General features: G+C 46.4%; 1 protein-coding gene across 1 annotated transcript in view; it reads right to left on the bottom strand.

The window, feature by feature from the left end:
- The window catches only part of ALMS1 (ALMS1 centrosome and basal body associated protein), a 146315-nt gene that overhangs the window by 2871 nt on the left and 122329 nt on the right, over nt 1-21115 (bottom strand). The window contains exons 13-18 of the mRNA XM_069067353.1: nt 17326-17440; nt 16293-16496; nt 13982-14229; nt 13168-13351; nt 10426-10486; nt 122-221 (exon numbers count right to left, since the gene is read on the bottom strand). Of these exons, the coding sequence (XP_068923454.1) occupies nt 122-221; nt 10426-10486; nt 13168-13351; nt 13982-14229; nt 16293-16496; nt 17326-17440 (912 nt within the window). The remainder of the gene's footprint in view (nt 1-121; nt 222-10425; nt 10487-13167; nt 13352-13981; nt 14230-16292; nt 16497-17325; nt 17441-21115) is intronic.

Raw genomic sequence — 21115 nt, 5'->3', positions numbered from 1 at the left:
ACACACACACACACACACACACACACACACACACCTCCCCACCTCCTGTCACCCCTTCTCTCTTCTCAGATTCTGAAGACTCCACTTTGGTGGGCCTGCCTGGGGCAGCCCATAGACTCACCATCTTATAGAGCTGGGCCTTACACCGATACGCAGTATAGGCTGACTTTCTCTGCTCTTCTTCTCTCCTCTTCCTCACTTCAGGAAGCTGCTCATAGATCCTTAAAAATGGGGAAAGAGCCACCCAGTCACTATATTATCATTGAGGATCACGGTACCAGCCACTCATGCAAAGTCTACTGTATCTAAGACCTCTCCAACTTCCTGAGAACACCATGCCCTTCACTGTCCCCACTGTAACCTGACAGATGAGAGACCAAGGAAAACAAAGGTGGCTGTATTTTTAGTTCAATAAGAGGTACTGGAATAAACATCTGGCACTCTACAGAGAAGCCGTGAGCCATGGCAGAGAGGGCTGGCCTAGGAGACAGGGAGAACTGAAGCCCTCCTCTGACACCCACTGGTTGCCTGGTCCTGGGCAGGTCGCTTGTGTTCCATGACATCCACCAAAGAAGGAACATCAGGGTTGACAAAACTGCAGAAACTCTCAAGGAAACAACCACAGAGTTTGATGTTATGTGGGGCTCTGCCAAATGAGGCCTGAATGGATATTACAGAAGTCAAAGGGTGTGAATAAGGAAAGGACAAAATGTCAATTCTTCTGAGATCAAACTGAAAATGCCTTTATTCTGCAGCCTGGGCTGTCGAGGTGGTTCCATTATTCTTGGGTTAATGTCCCCGCCCCCATCTCCAGAAGCCACGGGAACTCTCCAGAGGAAGTGGGATGAAGTCAGAATTTAAGGAGAATGCCAGGGAGAAAGAAAAAGCTAATAAGAAATTATGGTCTCAGGTTAAGTGGTGAGAGAAGAGGAGAGATCAGCTGCTCTTCAGGAGTCCAAGTCACCAGACCCAGTTTGGCATTAAGATGCTCTTCAGGAGTCCAAGTCACCAGACCTAGTTTGGCATTAAGATTTATGTCATAAAAGGTTATTTTACAGCAGTGCTGTTCCAGTCCTTGTGGCTTAGTAGGGATACGTGGGCCCAGACTGCTTCTATGATAGGTCAATGTAGTTATTTATTAAGATAAGGAGACACAAGTCCAAAAACTAGGCCCTCCGTTTTCAGGACATTAGGAGTTCTGCCTGGCACTACTGGCCTGGTCACAGAAGTGACTCATCTAGACAGAAAATGCCTTTTTAGTCTCCTGCTCACCGAACACAGTGACTTGGACTCAACAGGAGGTCTGTCCCTTTCACTGAGTGAGAGGAATACTTAGCTGATGACTTCTAAGTCCTGGTCACTGCTGACAATTAGGAATCTCCTATTCTTGGACTAAAAAAAATGACACTCCATGTAGAGGCCTCTCAATAGCTTTCTTCATCTATAAAACAGCATTTTCAGCTCCAAAAGCTGTGATTCTGTTCTCTGAAAACCCACCGATATGAAGGGGACTAACTGGCAACTTCAGCTTCTCAGACCAAGCAGTGCCTGGGAGGGCTTCTGTCCAACTCCCCTCAGCCCAATTCATTTTTCATACTCTGGAGCAGGGGGAGGGAACCTTCAGACGTAAGGCCACATGGGGCCTTCCAGGTCCTCAAGGGCAGCCTTTAGACCATATCCAAATTTTACAGATGAAGGATTTGTTCTATGAAATGTGGATTCAGTCAGAAGGCCACACTGAAGGACTCAGAAGGCCCCATGTGGCCTTAAGGCTGCAGGTTCCCCATCCCTGCTCCAGATCTATCCTCAGCAGCTTCTGTAGGGTTATTGCTCTCACATATAGGTCACTCAGAGGAGTAAACACTCACCTTTCCAAAGTCCAGATCTATTAACCAGGTAGCTACTGTACAAAAATGCTTTTTTTAGCAGTCCTGCTTCCAGAAGTCCCACCCCATGGTCTATCAAAAAGAGAAATGTCTAACAACTTCTTGTGCATTTATAGAAGTCGCTTTGGCTCTGGAAGCCCCAGGGTCACAAATGAGGTGCTAATGAGGGCAGACAGATTTCTAGACAGAAATACTCCTATAGTCCAATGAGTGTCATCCTTTTCAAAGTGCTTTTTTTAGAGGCTGTGATACATCCTTTAGTCTCAATGGAAGTGCACTGCACTTCTGAGAGTGGTTCTACTGTTAAAAGGTCCAAAGTCCTAAGTCTGGTAAAGAGAATGGATGAACAAAGCAGCTAATTCAGGAGTTCTTGTTAGGTCAGAAAAGGCTCATGAACAGAATCTGAAGACAAATCTAAAAGCACCACTCAAGGCTGGGTCCTGGTGACATGCACGCCTTCTGAGGACAGCACTCAGCTGAGGGTGTGAATCCTGGCACATCTGATTAATCCTACAAAGTCTGCTCCCAGATTGCACCTCGGCAGAGTGGTGCCTTCTATAAAGGTGAACAAAGGGAGCATCAGATAATCACATAATCTCTAGGTTCAAAGACGACAGCACCCCTGTCCATGGTAGAATTTTCAGCCTGAAAGCCTCCAGTGTGAGGGAACTCAGCCAAGGCCACTTTTAGACAGCTCTAATTGTTAAGAAGGAAAAAAGTCTTGCCATGCATCACACCAATGCCTGCCTCTCTTGCCACTCTATCCTTCCATGCCCTCCCAACTGTGCTGCCCCCAGCATGCTCTCCTCTGTACACGCCTGGCTTTCCATCTCTATCTTTTTTCTGTCATCACCATTTTCACCTCCTCCATCAGTAAGCTCAGGAGCCGGCAGTTAGAAGCCAAATGCATGGCCTCCACTGTCCTGGGCAATGACTACAGTCACAAACATCTCCAAAGATCTTTTCCATCTTCTGTCTGTCTGCTGTCTTCTATTTTTATCCTTAAGCATGTTTAAGATGACTTTATTTGGAGGGGGCTCTGAGCAACCTTTCTTTAAACTAGTTTTCTTCTACACTGTTCCTGCTTTATGAGGTGGCTCAGTAGATAGTGAGGCCTGGAGTCAGAAGACCTGAGGTCAAATCTAGCCTCAAACACTTATTACCGTGTTTCCCCGATAATAAGACCTATCCCGAAAATAAGCCCTCCCCTTACTGTGTAAGATTCCTCTAAAATAAGCCCTCCCCCCGAAAATAAGCCCTATTGAGATTGCTACTGTAGTGAAGGTGATCCCCTGCGGGCACCCTCCCCCCCGGGTGAAACGCACGCAGCGCTCCGAGCTGCATCCAATCAGAGCTGCAGCAGTGAGCGCGTCATCCTGTTCTTCCCCCGTGATTTGCTTATTGAATAAAGGTACATTTTTTTGTTCACATTTACCTGTTTATTAAAATTGCTGTCAATGTTCATTAAAATAAGCCCTCCCCTGAAAATAAGCCCTCTGGTGTTTTTCTGTCCAAAAAAAAATTTAATAAGACAATGTCTTATTATCGGGGAAACACAGTAGCTGTGTGACCCTGGGTAAGTCACTTAACCCTATTTGCCTCAGTTTCCTTATCTGTAAAATGAGCTTGAGAAGGAAACGGCAAACTCCTCCATTGTCTTTGCCAAGAAAATCCCAAATGGGTTTAGGCATGACTCCACTACCTTTGCCAAAACAAAACCAAACCAAACCCAAATGGCATCACTGAAAAAAAAAACTGCTTATAATCTTCCATTTTCATCTCTGCAATATTTGTACATACAAGATTAAATTCTAAATTGGTGATGTCCTTGGCTGCCAAATCTCTCTGCTTGGAGAAAGAGGTTTTAGTTTTCTTGGTTTCTCTCTCATGATAACTGTTTACATTAATCAATCTTCTACATGAAAATTTAGTAATTAGTGTCTGTGAACTTTCTCCTAACACTATCATTTTAAAAGCATTAAGAGAATGTTTAAACATGTCAAGCTAAAGTTGTTTTAACTGCATGTCTGATCTTTTTTTCATTATTAGTCTCTCTCCAGCTTTGTATTAGTTCTGTTATTTGCTCTACAACAAGTCAGTAGTGTGACTGTAGGCCTAGGTATAAATCCTGGCTCTGCCAATCACTTGCCAAGTTATACCTTGAGCCTCTATTTCTTCATCTGTAAAATGACGGAGTTGGAGCAGAGGGCCTCCAGCGAGCTCCCAGCTCTGTCCAGTGCCAGAACTCTGGTTCTGACTGTCACCTCCTGGCCCCACGCTCCTGCCCCACCTCATCCAAATGACCTGGCTCTGATGAAACTCCTCTCTTCCTTTCCTTCTTCCCATTCCCTGGGTCCCCCATTCCCTCCCTTCCTTCCACTCTTCTTTCCTCCCCTCCTTTCCTAGATTTATGTTTATAGTGCTCTACTCTGTATTTAAAGGTTTTTAAATCTCTCACCCTCTGGATATTTGTATTAAAATGTTATTTAGGGGTGGCTAGGTGGTGCAGTGAATAGAGCACTGACCCTAGAGTCAGGAGGACCTGAGTTCAAATCTGGCCTCAGACACTTAACACAAAAACCAGCTGTGTGGCCTTGGGCAAGTCACTTAACCCCAACTGCCCTCCAAAAAGCAAAAAAAAAAAGTTATTTAATCAAGCTCTATTCAATGGAAATTGGCAATTATTCAAATGAGGTACTTCATTAAAAATAAGTTCAACGGAAACCAAGGGAGCACCCATTAATTGTAAAAAGGCTCAACAAATTATGTTCTATGAATGTAATAGGCCATAAAGAATCATGAAAGGAATGGTTTCAGAAACATTAGTGAAGACTGGCACATTGTGGAATGAGTAGAACCAGAAGAATCTATACACCAACTGTATACAACTTAAACAACCTTGTAAAAACAAAGAACTTCGCAAGTCTTAAGAGCTCTGATCGATGCAATGATGAACCACGACCACAAAGGACGGGTGATGAAGGATCTCACTCACTCCCTGACAAAGAGCTGATGGCCTCAAGTTGAAGAATGAGACATATTTTTGGACATGCCCAATGTGGAAGTTTATTTTGTCTGATGATACATTTGTTATAAGAATTTTGTTTTTCCTTCTTTTTGTGAGTGGGGGGAAGAGAAAAACTAAATTTTTGTTAATTAAAAAAACTAAATTTACGAGAAAAGGAATAAGGTTAAAATACTTTTTCCTCTATACATTTTTGGGTCTTGCTCTCGGATAAAGGTGATAAAAGTCTAAAATTTCAATACTCCTACAAAGCCCAGAGCCTTCCCTCTGCCCCCTCCTTTGATCATCACAACTATCTTATACGGCAACTGCTGTGACTGTCCCTTTCTCAGACAGCATCACAGAAGCTGAGAAGTGCTGAGTGTGTGATATGACCTTGTCCAAGTCAAGGAGCTAGCAAGTGACGGACTCCAACACCCCTGAGCTGCCACCAGAGACTTTCAGTTTACTTAATTGCATTTTTTTTTCAGCCAAAACTGTGCCTTGTGCTTCTTCCCTCACAAATAAGAACCAATTAAAAAACAAAAAGGAAAAGAAATCACGAGCATGTAGAGTCCATTAAAACAAGCTCCCATGTTGGCCATGTCCTAACACAGTTCTCATTCTGCACAGAGTCCTTGTTCACTCTCTACCAAGAGGCAGAGACACTAGGTCTCAGCACTTACACCAGCCAGTCAGAGCTCAGCGCACTGGCGCGATTCACTACAACCTGCTCACCCACACCCACATTTGTGGCACTGCCTCAGACTCCCACTCTTCACCACCTCAAAAAAGAGCTATAAACATCTGTTAACTTCCTGGGAGTTTGTCTGGCTTAGAATAAATCTCTTCCTTAACCTAACCTCCCTCTAAAGCCTTCTTCCCCCGACTTCCTTCCTATTCCCTATTAGGTGAAATGTATTTGTGTACCCAACTCTGTGTGTGTGTGTGTGTGTGTGTGTGTGTGTGTGTGTATCCTCCCTTCTAGCCAGGTCAGATGAGAATAAGGTCCAAGAGTCAGTGACCCCTCCACTCCCTTCTACTTGTTTGTTCAGATGGTACTTGTGTGCCCTGATTCTAGGAGCTACCGTTACTTTACCTTTGCCTTCCCTTCCCCTTCCCGCCACCCCGGCCGGCCCCACCGTCTTCTTCTTCCTTTCCCGTTCCATTCTTCTCTTAGATCATTAAGTCACAAGACCATTCCCAAGCCTGCCTGAGCAGACTTCTTCTATGAGCCCTGATGATGACTTGTTTCAGAGAAGACATGGACCATCTCCCCGTATTTAAATGTAAACAGTTCATCCTGGTTTTGTTCCTTACCGTGTTCACCTTTATGTTTTTCTTCATTTCTGTGTTTGGCCTTCAAAGCTTCTCCACAGCCTTGGTCTTCTCATCAGGAATGCTTAGAAACCTTCTATTTCATTAAAGGTCCATTTCCCGCCCCCCTTGGTTTTGCTGAGTGGGTTATTCTTGGCCATAAGGCCACATCCTTTGCCTCCTGGAATATCATATTCTGAGTTTTCTACTGCTTTATAGTGACTGCTGCTAAGCTGTGTGTGATCCTGTCTGTGGCTCGTCCATATCTGAATTTTTTCCTTCTGGCTGCTTGCAGTATTTTTCCTTTGACCTGGGAGCTCTGGATTTCAGATGTCATGTTCCTAGAAGTTTTCATTTGGAATTTCTTTCATGAGGTGATTCTTTCTATTTCTACTTTGCCCTCTGGTTCTAAGAGACACAGGCAGTTTTCTTTTAAAATTCTTGAAATAGGATGCTTAGCCTCTTTTTAAATCATGCATTCACTTGTTTTTCCAATGAGATATTCCACAATTTCTTCTATTCTTTCAGTCCTTTGACTTTGTGGATGATACTGTCTTAGTTGTATCAAACTCCAAGACACTACAGTCTCCTAGAGTGATTTACAGTGACTCAGAGTGAGTCTGGCTCATCTGACCCTACAGAAAACACCAAAGACAAGTCTATCCATCGCCCATATGTCAGAATCCATCATACGCAGCAAGCCCAAGAGCAGGGGTGAGGAACCCGTGGCCTTGAGGCCACATGTGGCCGTCTAGGTCCTCAAGTACAGTCCTTTAACTGAATTCAAACATCACAGAACAAATCCCCTTGATAAAGGAACTCAGTCAAAAGCAAGGACCTAGAAGGCCATATGAGGTCTTGAGGCTGCAGGTTCCCCACTCCTGCCCAAGAGTATTGTTATCTTGGACAGACAACAGAGAAGGACAAAGAGCTTGGCCCTCAGAAGAAAAAGGAGGAAGAGAGAAGGATGAACTGCTTTTGGAAATTTGCAAAACACTTCGCCTGACACCAAAATACAAGGAAAGATCTGTCTTTTCAATACAAAGATTTCACTGGGGCTGCTGTATGGCACCAAGACCTAGAATACCCCTGCCTCCAAGAATTAGAGATGAACACAGGGGTAACTGAGAGACACATGGGGTGTGTAGGCAGGCAGCTTTTCCAAGGGAAAGTTGAAGAATACTATCAATGAACTTTCTGAGGAAGAACAAATGGTTCCAGGCCTATGGTGAGACCAAGCAATGCCAGGCAGACAACACAAGGTGCTGCCAGCGCCCTGAATGACATCCTCTGAGTTAGGCAGGCACCTACATTGTTAGAGGGAGCACCCAGATCAGCAGAAGACACTTGGAAGGAGTGGGTTTCCTTGAAAATATGTCATTACCCAAAGTCTTGTTCATGTTACATGTTTCTTCAAACACCTTTCTTAAGCCTTTTGACCAAAGTCTTAAGTCTCTTCCCCAAATTTAGGTGAATTAAGTGTTCATCTCTTTTAATTCTCGACACTAGAGACTCGACTCCTGCCTACAGACCTGACCTATGAAGCACCAGACTGGGCAGTGCCAGGCAGGAATCTATGGAGGCCAACTCAAGTCTGGGTGAGGATGTGAAGAGCAAAGTCTGAGAACCCACACCTCTCTTGGGAAGGCTATCGCTGCTTCTGCTATTGTTTAGAAAGGACAAGGGTGAAGAAAGATAACAAGGCCAGGGGACAGATGTGTTTCTGATCTGAAAGTCTCCCTTCCATGGATGAGGGCGCTAGAGCAGCCTTCACGGCATCTATCCAACTGGTCCACAACAGGCCCACCCCCACTACCTCCAGAGAAGGAGAGGCAGGGGCCCCGTGAGCCACAGCAGTGACTCCCCCCACAGTTCAGGCTTCTGTCCCTTACTCTCAGTCCTTTGCCACACATCTTCTCCAGTGATTTAAAAAAGGGTCAGGGCTAAGTACAGCAGCATTGGCTACAGCAGCTCGAGCCTTCATACCTACACTGTGAGCTCTCCTCTTCCAATCACACCCCCCCCCACCCACACACACACACATGTGAGGGGCCCTAAGCACTGCCCACCCCCCCTCAGGCTCGCCTCCACTGAGTGCACATCTGCCCCTCCGTATCCAGAAGAGCAGGGTTCGAGGGCCCTCCCTACTGTAACCCACATACAAAAGGAACAGCCCCTATGTTGTGGCTGAGGGGGCATACAGCCTTGGCACAGCCGTCAGGTCTAAGGAACACTCCTGGACATCAAGCCGCCATTTGCCTCTTGACCACGTCTCACTGTGCCTCCTTCTGAGCTCTCAGGCCAAACGGAACAAGTCTTCACCCTTCTCCACAGCAAAGTCCTACAAATATTTCAGCTCAGTGATTGTGACCAGGAGTCCTCTCTGGACCTCGGTTTTCTAATCTGTCAATGATGGTGGTTAAGGTTAGGGAACCTTGAGGGACCCTATGGCTCTGAATCCATAATCCAACGAATAGGTTTAATTCTTATTTTTCCTATAACCACAGCAATGGCTGGCTAAAGGACTTACTAAGGACAGTAATGAGACCAAATCCCAGCACTCCTCAACTTAAAACTTAGGGCTCTTTCCAAAAGGCAGATACAACCGAGGTGGGGAAGGGAGCACTTAAACTGAAGGCTAAGCTCTTCTTAGGCACTTCAGAAGCACCAATTCACAGAGCCATGTGATAACTAAAATTCCCATTCATCTGCCACTACTGACCTCAGTCCAGAAATACATGGTGAGTCTTGTTCTAGTTGCCTGGAGTATAATCAGAATGTGATCAAATGGCATTTCATGAATCTTTGCTGACCTTGATTTCTAATGCCCTATACTTTAGATTTCACACCATAGAATTCAGAAAGGCCTTCTCAATTGTGATGCCAAGCAAAGAAGTAGTTAGCACCTTTTGTAAGTTATTTAATTATCTAGCACCTTGTCTCAGTTCAAGTTTCTTGCCCATGATTATATCAAGTCTTTTGTTAAGAAACAAAACTTGTGAACCCCTGTTGCTGATGCAACAGGAAGGGGTGGAACTGGGAGGAGCTTAATGACCACATATAAGGAAAAGCCCAGGCTGAGAGAGCAGAAACTGGGAGGAGGCATGGCTGTGGTGCTGGTACTTTATCAGATTCGTCTGCTGATAGAGGACATTTCTGTTGTTACAGACACCCTGGGACCTCACTGCTAGTTGAGAAGCCCTTAAAGAGGGTTTTCTTGTTGTACGTTGATAGAAGTCCCAGAGGAGGCTCTTACTGATGTTTGCAGAGGTCCTGGGACTATACCAATGATTTGTGTTGATTTCTCAGACCTTGCTGGTGAACTGGTGATGGTGCTGCCCATGTGCATGGATGTTACTGTGGCTCTGTTAAGCTTTGTCTTCTCAGGAACAGGAACTATGAAGGACTTGAGGTGCACTGGACACTCTGAGTTTCAATATGGAACAGGAACTGGATGAGGAGCTGAACTAGGAGTTGGGAGCTGCCTGCCTTTGAACCCAGGAAGGGGAACCATGGAATATGAGATCCAGCCTCACATCAGGACGAAAAGCTCTCTCCTTGGGTATTTAATGCAAACTGAGAAGATCATGACTTACTGTGGCCTAGAGGTAGGAGGACTTTGTACTCTGTATCCTATACCTCTTCAGGGTGACTGAATTTAGGATGGGAATCTAATCTCCAATTAAGCAGAAAGAGGACTTTTTGACTGAGAGATTAAGACAATGTGACCTACAGGTAGAGAACTTTGACCTTTGTACTTTGTGTCCATCATGAAGGCAAGCCTCCTTAAGGATGACTGAGTTAAGTTCTTACTGAATGATATCTTTTGTTTAAAACTAGGTGATGACTTTGGTGAAAACTATGTAGCCATTTTAGTGATAACTTGTTATATCATAATATTGTGAATGTTGTACTTTGGTTACTATCAGTGTTTTGTCTTAGTTTATTACTGAATAAACAGAGAGTTCATTATACTATATAATCAGAACTTTGAAGCTGTTCATAGCAGCAGGCCTCTGGAAAGCTTCTCATGCTTGGCTTTACATGAATGAATACCTAGGAGTCTAGGGCTTTGCTTCCTCATGTTAACTTACATTTCTTCTAGTAAGTAAGTCCTTGCCATGGCTCAGAAAATCCTTTCCTAATTCCCCACACTTGCTTTGACCACATATGAACACCTCTGCTCAGGGTAATCATCAGCCCCACCTGGCGTCTCACCTTTTTGATCGTTGTATCATCTCCTTCTTGGTTATTGTTCTGTTCCTCAAAGACATGTAACCTAAGCAAAGGGATACACGTTCTTGGTCAACAGTGGTTTCATGACAATAGTTTCCAAACGTTTTACCCAATTTCCAAAATACCAAAAACAATGTTCCTCAGGAAAGGTTGGCCTGATACCAGGAAAGAGAAGGCATGCTGCTCAGAGATCATATGGAGAATATTGGAAAAATGGAACCAGCCCTCATTCCATGATACCTGAAGGCACCTGAAAGGTCAGATTTCATCTGGGTCTTATTGTCACAGACAGACAGCTGGGGAAAAGCATTTTACTTAATTCTGTGAAACCTTTTCTGACTAATCCAATGACCAAGAGAGATCACGGATATAAAGCATTTGAAAAAGAATAATGCATTATGTCCCACCCTATTTCATCCTCCTCCACTCTGTGGCCAAAGTAGTCTCCCCAAAGTGCAGCTTTGACCCCTCACTCCCTCATTCAATAGACCCTAGGGCTGAATACTTCATCTTGTTTGTATAACATGACCCCTTCCTACCTTTGCAGACCCTGTATGCCTAGCTGTCCTTCCCCTCCTCTATGATCCCGTGACACCGGGCTTGTGCTACCTGTTCTCCTTACACAAGACCCTCCATGTGCCCCCCTCCAGGCATTTTCCCCAGGCACTCTCCCCCTCCTCACTTCCTCCTCAATCTCAGTGCCTTCCTTCTGAGGTCATTTCCAGTGCATCCCAGCCTCTAGCTTGTTCATGGCTGTTTACATGTGGTCCCCACGACTGTTTTTTGCCTTCCTTTGTTCCCCAAGCCTCGTACATAGCAGGTGCTGTATCAGAGGTAGTTAGCACTCTCATTAACTCCCAATGACTTCAGCTCCAATACACAGGTTCTCCCCCTGGTACAAGGCACCAAACCAGGCAGGATGGAAGGTAAATAAAGGTACTTGATGTTCTTGTTCTCTCTGACTGCCTGACCTATTCCAAAGGACGGTGGGAGGGGCATCTTTGTGGGAGCCACAAGGGTTAGTGACCCAGTGGTTCCTGCTCTCTGGGCAGAAGGTCAGAGAATCTGAGCTTTTATCTCTGCTACGAAGGTCAGCCAGACAGGCCCTGGAAAGGGCAACAAAGGAGACGGCTCATATTCTGCTCCAGACTTTTTCTCTATTTCATCTATAGACATTAAGCTCTCAGGGCTTGATGACCTTTCCCAACGCCCCTAACACGGTGTACTCCATAAACATAGGCTGACTCGAACAGAACTTTCAAACAAAGTACATCTGTCCCCAGGAGGGCATTTTTCACGGCTCTTTGAATGGTCTTAAAAATAGCCTTCTATGAATGCCTCTCAGTGTCCATGCTGAGGCAGAGGCAGAGAGGAGAAAGGAGGCAAGAGCAGCTTACAAGGTAAGGCCTAAGCCCAGGGACTTCATTCAGGAGGGGGAGAGCTCATAGCTGTCTGCCTCTCACAGGCCTTCAAACCTTGCAGGGCTCGGGCCTCTGGGTGCACTCTGAATCAGAGCCTGCACCGTCACTGACACTCTGTAAGAGCCTCTGTCACTGGTCCTGCGCTGATTCCATCTCTGAAAACAGCACCGTCTTCCTGACTGCAAGTCCTCAACAAGCCTGCCCAAAACAAAAAGCATGGCTTCCTTTTGTCTGCTGACCTCCCAGCCTCCCACTCCACCAGGCCTAACAGGGATAAACCCTCTAAGTTTTTTATTTTAGGATAAATTCCAGGCCACTGAGAAGCAGAGGGGAAAAACAAACCAAGACCTGCCTCTGCCTTTGGTCCCCAGCATGAGGTTTGTCACTATCAAAACCAGAATTTAATCCTAGGTTTCAAGAGAACACAGGAAAGGCTAATAATAAAGCCCCACCATGGCAAGATAACTGTTACCTCTCACACACCATCATTAAGAATGAAGCACTCAAGGGGCGGCCAGGTGGCTAAGCGAGTAAGAGCACCGGCTCCAGTGTCGGGATGACCTGGATCAAATCCGGGCTCAGATACTCAGCACCACAGAAATAATACCAGAAATAACTGGCTGTGTAACTGGTTGTAAAGGGCTTTAATCCTTTAGAACTTAGTAAGCTCAGGAATTGATAAACCCTAAACATTATGCTTTAGAGCAACCCTGGCAGGACTGGCCCATATGCCCACAAACTCACTGAAAAATACTTCATTTGGTTCCTTTAAAAATTCTTTTTGGGTTTGTAATAACATTTTTCTGTTATCCTGATACTTTGGGGAGCATAAGAGAAGGTATAGTTGTAGTTGTCTGTAAGGGGGAAAAAGTCCCAGTCAGTTTTGAAGAAACAGCAATTGCAGAAAAACACAGACTTTTAGACCTGTAGAAAAATCTTAAAAGGTCCTCATTTTACAGACAAGGCCATATCTTGCCAAAGTCAGCAAAAACAGGACTCACACAAGGGTCTCCTGCCTCAGGGCAGTCCCCTCCTCCACACTGACTTTCTCCAGGCCTGGCTGATGTAACATCTCCCAAGTGGGAGGGAAGAAGATGTCTTTCTCAATTCGCTTCTATTCCAAGAATCTTCTTCATGAAAGCTGTTTGTAGCACGTCCCACAACAGCAAGGAGGAGCCATGGAAACAGGATTACTCCCTTGGCAAAGCACGCCCAAGATGTACCCATCTGCTGAAGTCTCAGTGACTGGGACAGCCTGGGAGCGCAGGGCCAGCAGCTGACCGCCAAGTGCGGCACACCATACCTTTCTTAGAAAGAAAGCCGGCCATGTCCTGGGACTCCCTCTGCTGTTCAGCAGTGTTGAACAGCTCATCTCGCTCCCTCTGCAGCAAATGCTGCAGCTTCCTCTCCTCTATGATTAACCTCAGCCGCTTCACCCGAGCCCCGGAGCGCGAGATGAAGTCAGGGCGAAGCCTCTCCAGGGACTCCTAGAGCAGAGAGAAGAGAACAGCATCCCCTGGATGAGAACCAAGCCCTTTCCACAAAAAAAGTCTGTATGGGGAAATTCCAAATTAGAGAACACATTTAGGCTCAAAAAGCCCATGTGGCTAAGGAGATCCCGTTACCAAACACGAAGCAACAGGGGCGCTGCCTGGCTGGACAAGAGAAGCCAAGGCACCTCGTCAGAAGCGGCAGTGTGGCCCATGAGCACACACTTAACTAAGAGCCAGAGCCCTGGGTTCAGATGCTGACTCTGCCACTTCCTTACAATGTGACCTTGGACAAGTCACTGAAGGAGAAGGAAGAGGAGTGGGTGACCCTTGGCTTGGGGGGGCACTGCCCCAGAGACAGAACAGAGATTCTCAAAATCAACCAAACCAGAGGACAAGGACCTAAGTCTGGGGATTCATGGAGGCACAAGGGATACTGCCCAAAGGAAAACTAACGAGGCCCCACCCAAGGTTAGGGCCCAGGGGCACAGGTGTGTCCTTCGTGCCGCTGCCCACTAACAGCAAAGGGCCCAGAGCAGAGACTGTCTAAGCAGGCAGGGGCAGAGAAGAGCCTGGCAAGGCTGGCCAAGGACCCCTGGCTTTCAGCATGGCCACAGCCCCACGCACCTGGAGGCCCATCTTCACGAATTGTCTCTGGGCCTCCTCGTCGTCACTGAGGCCAGGCGGCACAGCCTGCAGCCTGCCGCTGGCCCCGGTGTTGGTCTGCCAATTCTTCTCTTGAAGGGGCTGCCTCCAAGGCTTGCTGTGAGTCAGGGCGGCAAACCAGGAGGGGCCAGGGCCGGACACACGACTGCTCTGGTTCTCCTTCTTAGAGGTACATCTCAGGTTTTCCGCAGGAATGAACCAGGAAACCCCTGTGGGAAATATTTATATGGAGAAAAGAAAACCAGCTCTCAGCTTTCACAGCACAGGCGCTCCTGCCACAGATCCTTACTAACCCCCCACCCTTTTTTTTTTTTGCTTCCCAGGGTGACAGGTACCAGAGGCCATTAGCTCACTCCTGCCTCTGGCTCCAAACACGGTCAGTCACACACAGCTCACCACTTACAAGAATATTTCCAAGGAACACATTATGTCTGTAGCTAGTTTAGGCTCCTGAAGTGCACCTGCCTACCATCACAAAGAAAGTGTGAGCCAGGAAGGCTGGAGGTGTGTGAGGGAAGTAACCTCTGGGCTCTTTGCCTCCCTTGTTCTGGTTCCTTTCATTTTCCTCACTCCCTCTGTACCCACCCACCGCCCCATTCCCAGCCCACTTCATTCCCTTTGAGAATAGAGTATCCTACCTAGGCTGAAATCTCCAGTCGTGGACAAACAGCATCAGGTGCAGAGAAGAGAAGCAGCAGCAGCAAAGGTGGTGACAGGGGGGAGGAAACCAGAGAAGGGAAGTGCCTGGAGCTGGCCACGTGAGGGTCTAAATCCCCCCCAGGTGACTCTGGCAGAAGGGGCTCTTAGGGCAGCCTCTGCCCTTGGGAATCACTGGGTCAGGAACTTTCCTCACCCAGCAGAAAGGGGTGGGCACCTTTGGCCCTCCGAATCTGACCTAATCTTACCCAGCTAGGATATATGCACAGCAGTGCCAGGAAATAGCAAGTTTAGACAGTACTGGATGTTTAATCTAATGGGAGGAATATTCTCTGTGAACTTTCTAACCAAACCTCCTGCCCTTCCAGGAACTGTGATGTTAAGCCAAAGGTGAGGACGTTTAATGCCACCAACAAACGGAAAACACGCATTACATTGTCAAACGTTTCAGCAGCTATACAGATGATGCTGTTGAAAGGGGGAAAAGGGGTGAAAATTGCGCGTCAGGGTTTCAGACACCTCTACCAGGCACAAAAGATACCTTTCCTCCCACCAAATAATGGCTTGTTTGGACTTAAAGCTGAGTCAGTAGGAGAAATCATGGCCCCGTCTCCCCTGGGGGGAGAAAGGAGGCTCTGCCACAGACGCCGTTCACATGGTCTCAGACCACAACGGCAGGACAGGTGTGGGGGTCAAGAAAGGCTGGGCAGAAGGCCAAGCTCACAGCTGCTTTTAAGGTCCCTTTTTAGGGCATCTACCAGGGGAAGGTCACAGGGCTGAGTGAAAACACTGCCAGGGCTTTTGAGGATTTTCAGTCAGTCATTGGCATGCCTGGGGGCGGGGGCAGGCTATAAGGAGAACCCTGATGCCCCAATCTAGCACAGACTGGAGGAAGGGGCCAGCATGGGGTGTTTATCAAAACAGGAAACCCCAGAAATCCCCCTACAAGGCATTTTTCTGGAAGTCAGATGGGGAAAATACTTGTCAAACATCCAGAGAAGTAGAAAGAAGGGGACAAGAATAGAGAGGTGGTCAGTCTTCCTTCCTCTAGCTGACTTAGTTTATTAAATGTGTTTGGCAAGGTAGATAGTGGAAGGGAAAAGGTAGGCTCTATGCCTTTGCTTTCAGGTTGTTGGGTAGAATTAGGTACTAAAGGAGAAGATATGGAAAATGGAATCACCAAAGCGAAGAAGACAAGAGCAGAAACGGCAGAGATGCTGGTCCAACACATGCTCAAAGACTCAGGCCCAAGCTACCAGGATTCCCCAGTCTGAGACAGTGGGTGGTTCCGAGAGTCTTGGCCATGGAGACACTGATAGCAATGTCCCAACCATGGCCTCACTGACACTGAGACTACCATCTTTCCTGCTAATGGGTCAGGATGGAGGGGAAGGGAGTAGAGACAGAACGGAAACACTCGAAAGCTTTCAGGTGCTTATGTGTTTTAATAGGAATGTATGTGCAGAGTCCATATCATGCTGTCTTGGGGAGGGAGGGGGAGAAAATTCAAAACTTATGTAAGTGAATGTTGAAAACTAAAAATAAGTAATTTAATTTAAAAATAAAGCACTCAGGTACGAGATGCAAAGGTTAACCAGAAACTGAGGGCTTTTACCTTCAGAGCAGTGAGGTTTACTTCTCCTCGGCTTCTTGGTCCACAGGTAAATAGTCAGAGGTTCCTTTTCTTCTAGACTGCTTCCTGAACTTGAAGAGTGCCCATAATCTACTCTTTTACCAGTCACATCATAATCTGGGGTTGGAAAAGTCACCCCAAAATCTTGAGTGTGTTTCCTTCTACTTCTCACAGTCTCCAATTCCCCTGAGAATAAAAGTGCCATGTGACTGGAAGGTGTGTCTTTCAACACTGTTCTCACTGCTTTGAATGCGGTGACCTTGCCTGGGGACACTGCTGGAGGATTTCTGTCCCCACCCAATCCTACTCCCCAGAAAACTTGGCAACATGAGATTTCTACTGAGTGTCTATCTGAGCCCCCAGAGGATCTGCTCACCCTACGCCCCCCCCCCCCATAGGTAAAGTACTGAACAAAAGGCTCCCACCAAAGACTTAAGGCCAAGAAGAAACACTGACACCCTGGGTCTTTGTCGTGTATATGGCTTTATTGTGGTTGCTGGTTTCCCCATAATTACTTATCTGCTGACATGGGTAGAGGAGACTAAGCTAGCCAGCCCTTATTCAAACTGCTCAGTGAGTGGTTCCAAGTTGGGGTGGCCCATGAATGGTGCTCTCTCAACGGCTGCTCCGCCGACGAAGGAGGGTTATTTCAAGAGCCAACAAAAATGGGCAGAACTGGGGCTCTTCAAGGACAGAGACTAGCACTCTTTAAGCTTTGTACACCCAGAGCTTAGAGCAGTGCCCAGAACATATTAGACATGTAATAAATGCTAAAACATTGAGAAAATTATCATAACAACATTACTGGAGCAGTATTTTCTAAAGTGGACATTTTTCTACAAGGAAAAAAGGTAATTTCTGATCAAGGTTGGGTAAGTTCCCAATGCCTCCCATTTGATGATGCCCCTTTTCTTTCCTGGGACAGATGTCTCTATTCAAGCCACACTTCCTTGTCCTACCTGGAAACCCTGGAGGTGACCAATGGCTGAGAGGAATTCCCATGGGAGCCACTCACCTGTTTGAACGCCCTTATTTAACATCTGGACAGTCTGCTTCTTCCTAGGAGCAGGGCTTAAACTCCAAGCACTACTGGCAGTTGAGACTGAGTCCGAGGAAATGACCGAATCCACCTGCAAAGCATCAATGGCACTCAGTCAGGTCTGCCTGTATCTCAACCACCAGGAAGAGGAAGCCCAGAAGCACACCTCAGCCTCAAGAACCCAACTTTCTAAGGCCCAGGATAGCAGGCAGCATTTGCTGGGGATTCCCAGACATTCCCTGGGCTCACCAAGAGAACTGCTTCACTCATGTACTGGATGGAAGAAGAGGATTCCGAAGAGGGATCCCAGAGCACCACAGGACCTGCTGCCATTGTCATTTTATACATCGTCAGGATGTTTTTGCTCTCTGCACAAAAGTGACTTTTGAAAAGAGCATTTCTACATGCAGAAGACATTGCTGCAGGAACAGTGACGTTCCTCGGCACATGCTGTCCAGACAAACACTGACTGCCATGCCCGGACTGGAGAGGCTGAGGAACTGCTCAGGCCTGAAGCTCCTCTCTCACTTGGTTCACTGAACTGGCATCCCAAAGTACTGGCACAGGAAGAACAGCCACGTTCCCATTTTGGAAAAATCCCAGGGAGAATTTCAGTCTAAGACAGCAAGGACTACTGGAGGTGTGTGGAAGCCTGAGTAGCAGCACCGAGAGCACTCTGACAAAGACGTGCGCCAACAATCCAATGCTAAGCCTACTGAACGGATGCACAAAGAACAGAGAGGTGGAAGGATCGTCTAAGGGAAACAGGAAGCCCACCCCCACACTCAAACACTCAGTTCTTACATGGGCAACAATCAGACGACCCACAGTTCGGTGTGGTGGGTCAGTAACGGAGCAAATGTAAGCATGGAATTGAAAGCGCCAATCCTTCCTTCCAGACAGATCCCCGTCCTCCCTGAAGACATGCCATCTCTTCCTTTGCCAGGACAGTCCAGCTGCCTGAAGCCCCAAAGTGGCCCTCTAGCAATGCCTCTCACTACTCTCCTCCCCGCCTCAGCAGAACTGTGACCAGATACTTTCAAAGCCGCTGCACAAACATATCCCCATCATTTAATCTGATTGAAGCCCACAGTCAGGAAATAAGCTTTATTAAAGTCTACTGTTCCAGGTGCTGTGCAAAGTGCTGAGAATGTCAAAAAAAGGTCAAGAAAAAATAGTCCCTGCCCTCGAGAAGCCCCTAGTCTAATGAGGAGATAGCATGCAAACAAGATCCATACAGAGAAACTGCAAACATGCAACAGAGGGAAGGCACTAGAACCAAGGGGCCTGGGACAGGCTGCTTGGAGAAGACAGGATTTTAGCTGGGACTTAAAGGAAGCCAGGGAAGTCACGAGTCGGAGATGAGGAAGGAGAGCATCCCAGGACAGAGAAAAAGCCTGGAGGTGGGAGATGGGTGGCAGAACCAGGCACCAGCATGCTAGGTCTCATTTATTCTCAAGTGAAGACAGCACATCCAGTGGCTCAGACGAGTGACTTTGATCAGCTGAGCAAATGAAGAACAAGAGGCTGCCAGCAGCCAAGCACCCATCCACGGAAGCCTCAGATGGTGGTCACAATGACTTTGTCAGGCAGACCAACTGCACATCAGTCTCAACCGCAGCCACAGAGAATAGGGCTTCTGTCAGCAAGTCTCAGAAGACAGTAGATGAAGGCAGGCAGGCAGGCAGGTAGGCAGAGAGTGCTGCCTCTCTGTCCCAGCACAAGCTTCATCTGGCTCTAAGCAGGGCAGGGGGAGGTCACTCATGCACTGGCAGGAGCTCACACCTGGAGTCCACAGGCTTCTTCCAGGCTGGCTCACAATGCTGCCTCCTGGGCCTCACCAGAACAATGCTTCTCCACCATCACAGTCGGTAGGAGAGTCAGACTGGAGGAAGGAGAACTGACTGGGTTTCTTACAAAAGCATCAGTCACATCTCTCTATCAAGGTACCTCTTGTTAGCATTTAAAGGAGGCAGAGGACAGCTGAGCAGATGGAGACCATCAGAAACATGGCCCTGTCCTCAAAGACAGAGTTTGGGACCAGGGCACTCAAGGAGCCATCTGGACATTTCAGCCACAGGACTCCACACTTCTGCATTGCGCAAATACTGCCATGAAAAGAGAGGTCTATCAGAAAGCCTTAATGAAAAAATGAGCATGGACAACATCTTTGAAGAAATTATCAAGGAAAACTGCCCTGAGGTCCTAAAACCAGAGGGTAAAATACTTATCAGAAGAATGCACCAGACACCTCCTGAAAGAGATCCCAAACTGAAAACTCCAAGAAATATTGTAGCTAAATTCCAGAATTGTCAGGTCAAAGAGAAAATACTGCATGCGGTCAGAAAGGAACAATTCAAATATTGCAAAACTACAGTCAGGATCACACAAGACCTAGCAGCTTGTACACTGAAAGATAAGAGGGATTGGAATATGATATTTTGTAAGGCAAAAGAGCTCAGACCACAACCAAGGATCAGCTATCCAGAAAAACTGGGCATAATCTTTCAGGCAAGGAGATGGACATTCAATGAAATAAGGGAATTCCAGACCTTCCTAATGAAAAGGCCAAAGCTTAGTACAAAATCTGATTTCCAAATACAAGACTCAAGAAAGACATAAAAAGGTAAACAGGGAAACACACACACACACACACACAACTTGATATTCAATAAGAGCAAACAGTTTACATCCCTATATGGGAGGATGATACCTTTCAATTTTGAGAACTATATAATTATCATGATATTTAAAAGGAATATATATATATATATATAGAGAGAGAGAGAGAGAGATAGAAGGTGTGGGTATAAATTAACTAATATGATAATAAAAAACCTTATTAAGGAGTGCAAAGGGATTGTAATGGGAGGAGAGGAAAGGAGGAAGCAGAAAAGGGTAAATTATGCCACATGCAGAGGCATAAAAACATATTATATGGGGTGGCCAGGTAGCACAGCGAGTAAGAGCACCGGCTCCAGTGTCGGGATGACCTGGATCAAATCTGGGCTCAGATACTCAGCACCACACCCAGAAATAACTTGCCTTGTAACCTTGAGCAAGTTACTTAACCCCAATTGCTTTAAAAAAAAAAACATATTATAATAGAGGGAAAGAAGGGAGGGAGAGGAGCATTGTTTGAGATTTACTCTCATCAGATTTGGTTCAAGGAGAGAATAACATACTTTGTTAAGTATAAAAATCTAACGTGCCCTACAGGCAGTAGAAGGGGAAAGGGGAAAGAAGGGGGGAGTGGGGTAGAAAGGAGAGAAGTAGTAAGGGGAAAGAGTAGGAAAAGGGAGGGGGGCTGATAGGGAGGGAATATTGAGGGAGGTGGTGGTCAAAAGGAAAACTCTTAAGGAAGGGAAGGGAGAAGGAAGAAATAAAAGCACAAAAAGGGGAGGAAATAGAATGGAGAGAAAGACACTGATAGTAATCATAACTGTAAATGTGAATGGGATGAACTCTCACATAAAATGGAGGCAGATAGAAGAATGAATTAAAAAACAAAATCCTACAATATGCTGTTTATAAGAAACACATTTGAGGGGCGGCTAGGTGGCACAGTGAATAGAGCAATGGCCCTGGAGTCAGGAGGACCTGAGTTCAAATCTGGCCTCAGACACTTAACACAAAAACTAGTCATGTGACCTTAGGCAAGTCACTTAACCCCAAATGCCTTCCAAAAAGCAAAAAAAAGAAAGAAAAAGAGAGAGAAGGAAAGAAAGAAAGAAAGAAAGAAAGAAAGAAAGAAAGAAAGAAAGAA

This window comes from Petaurus breviceps, unplaced genomic scaffold (genome assembly GCF_028583685.1).
Source record: "Petaurus breviceps papuanus isolate PSGF00001 unplaced genomic scaffold, PetGlider_PUasm1.0 139, whole genome shotgun sequence".
Lineage (NCBI taxonomy): Eukaryota > Metazoa > Chordata > Mammalia > Diprotodontia > Petauridae > Petaurus > Petaurus breviceps.
The sequence above is the reverse complement of the archived record's forward strand: the minus strand, read 5'-3'. Positions and strand labels throughout refer to the sequence as shown.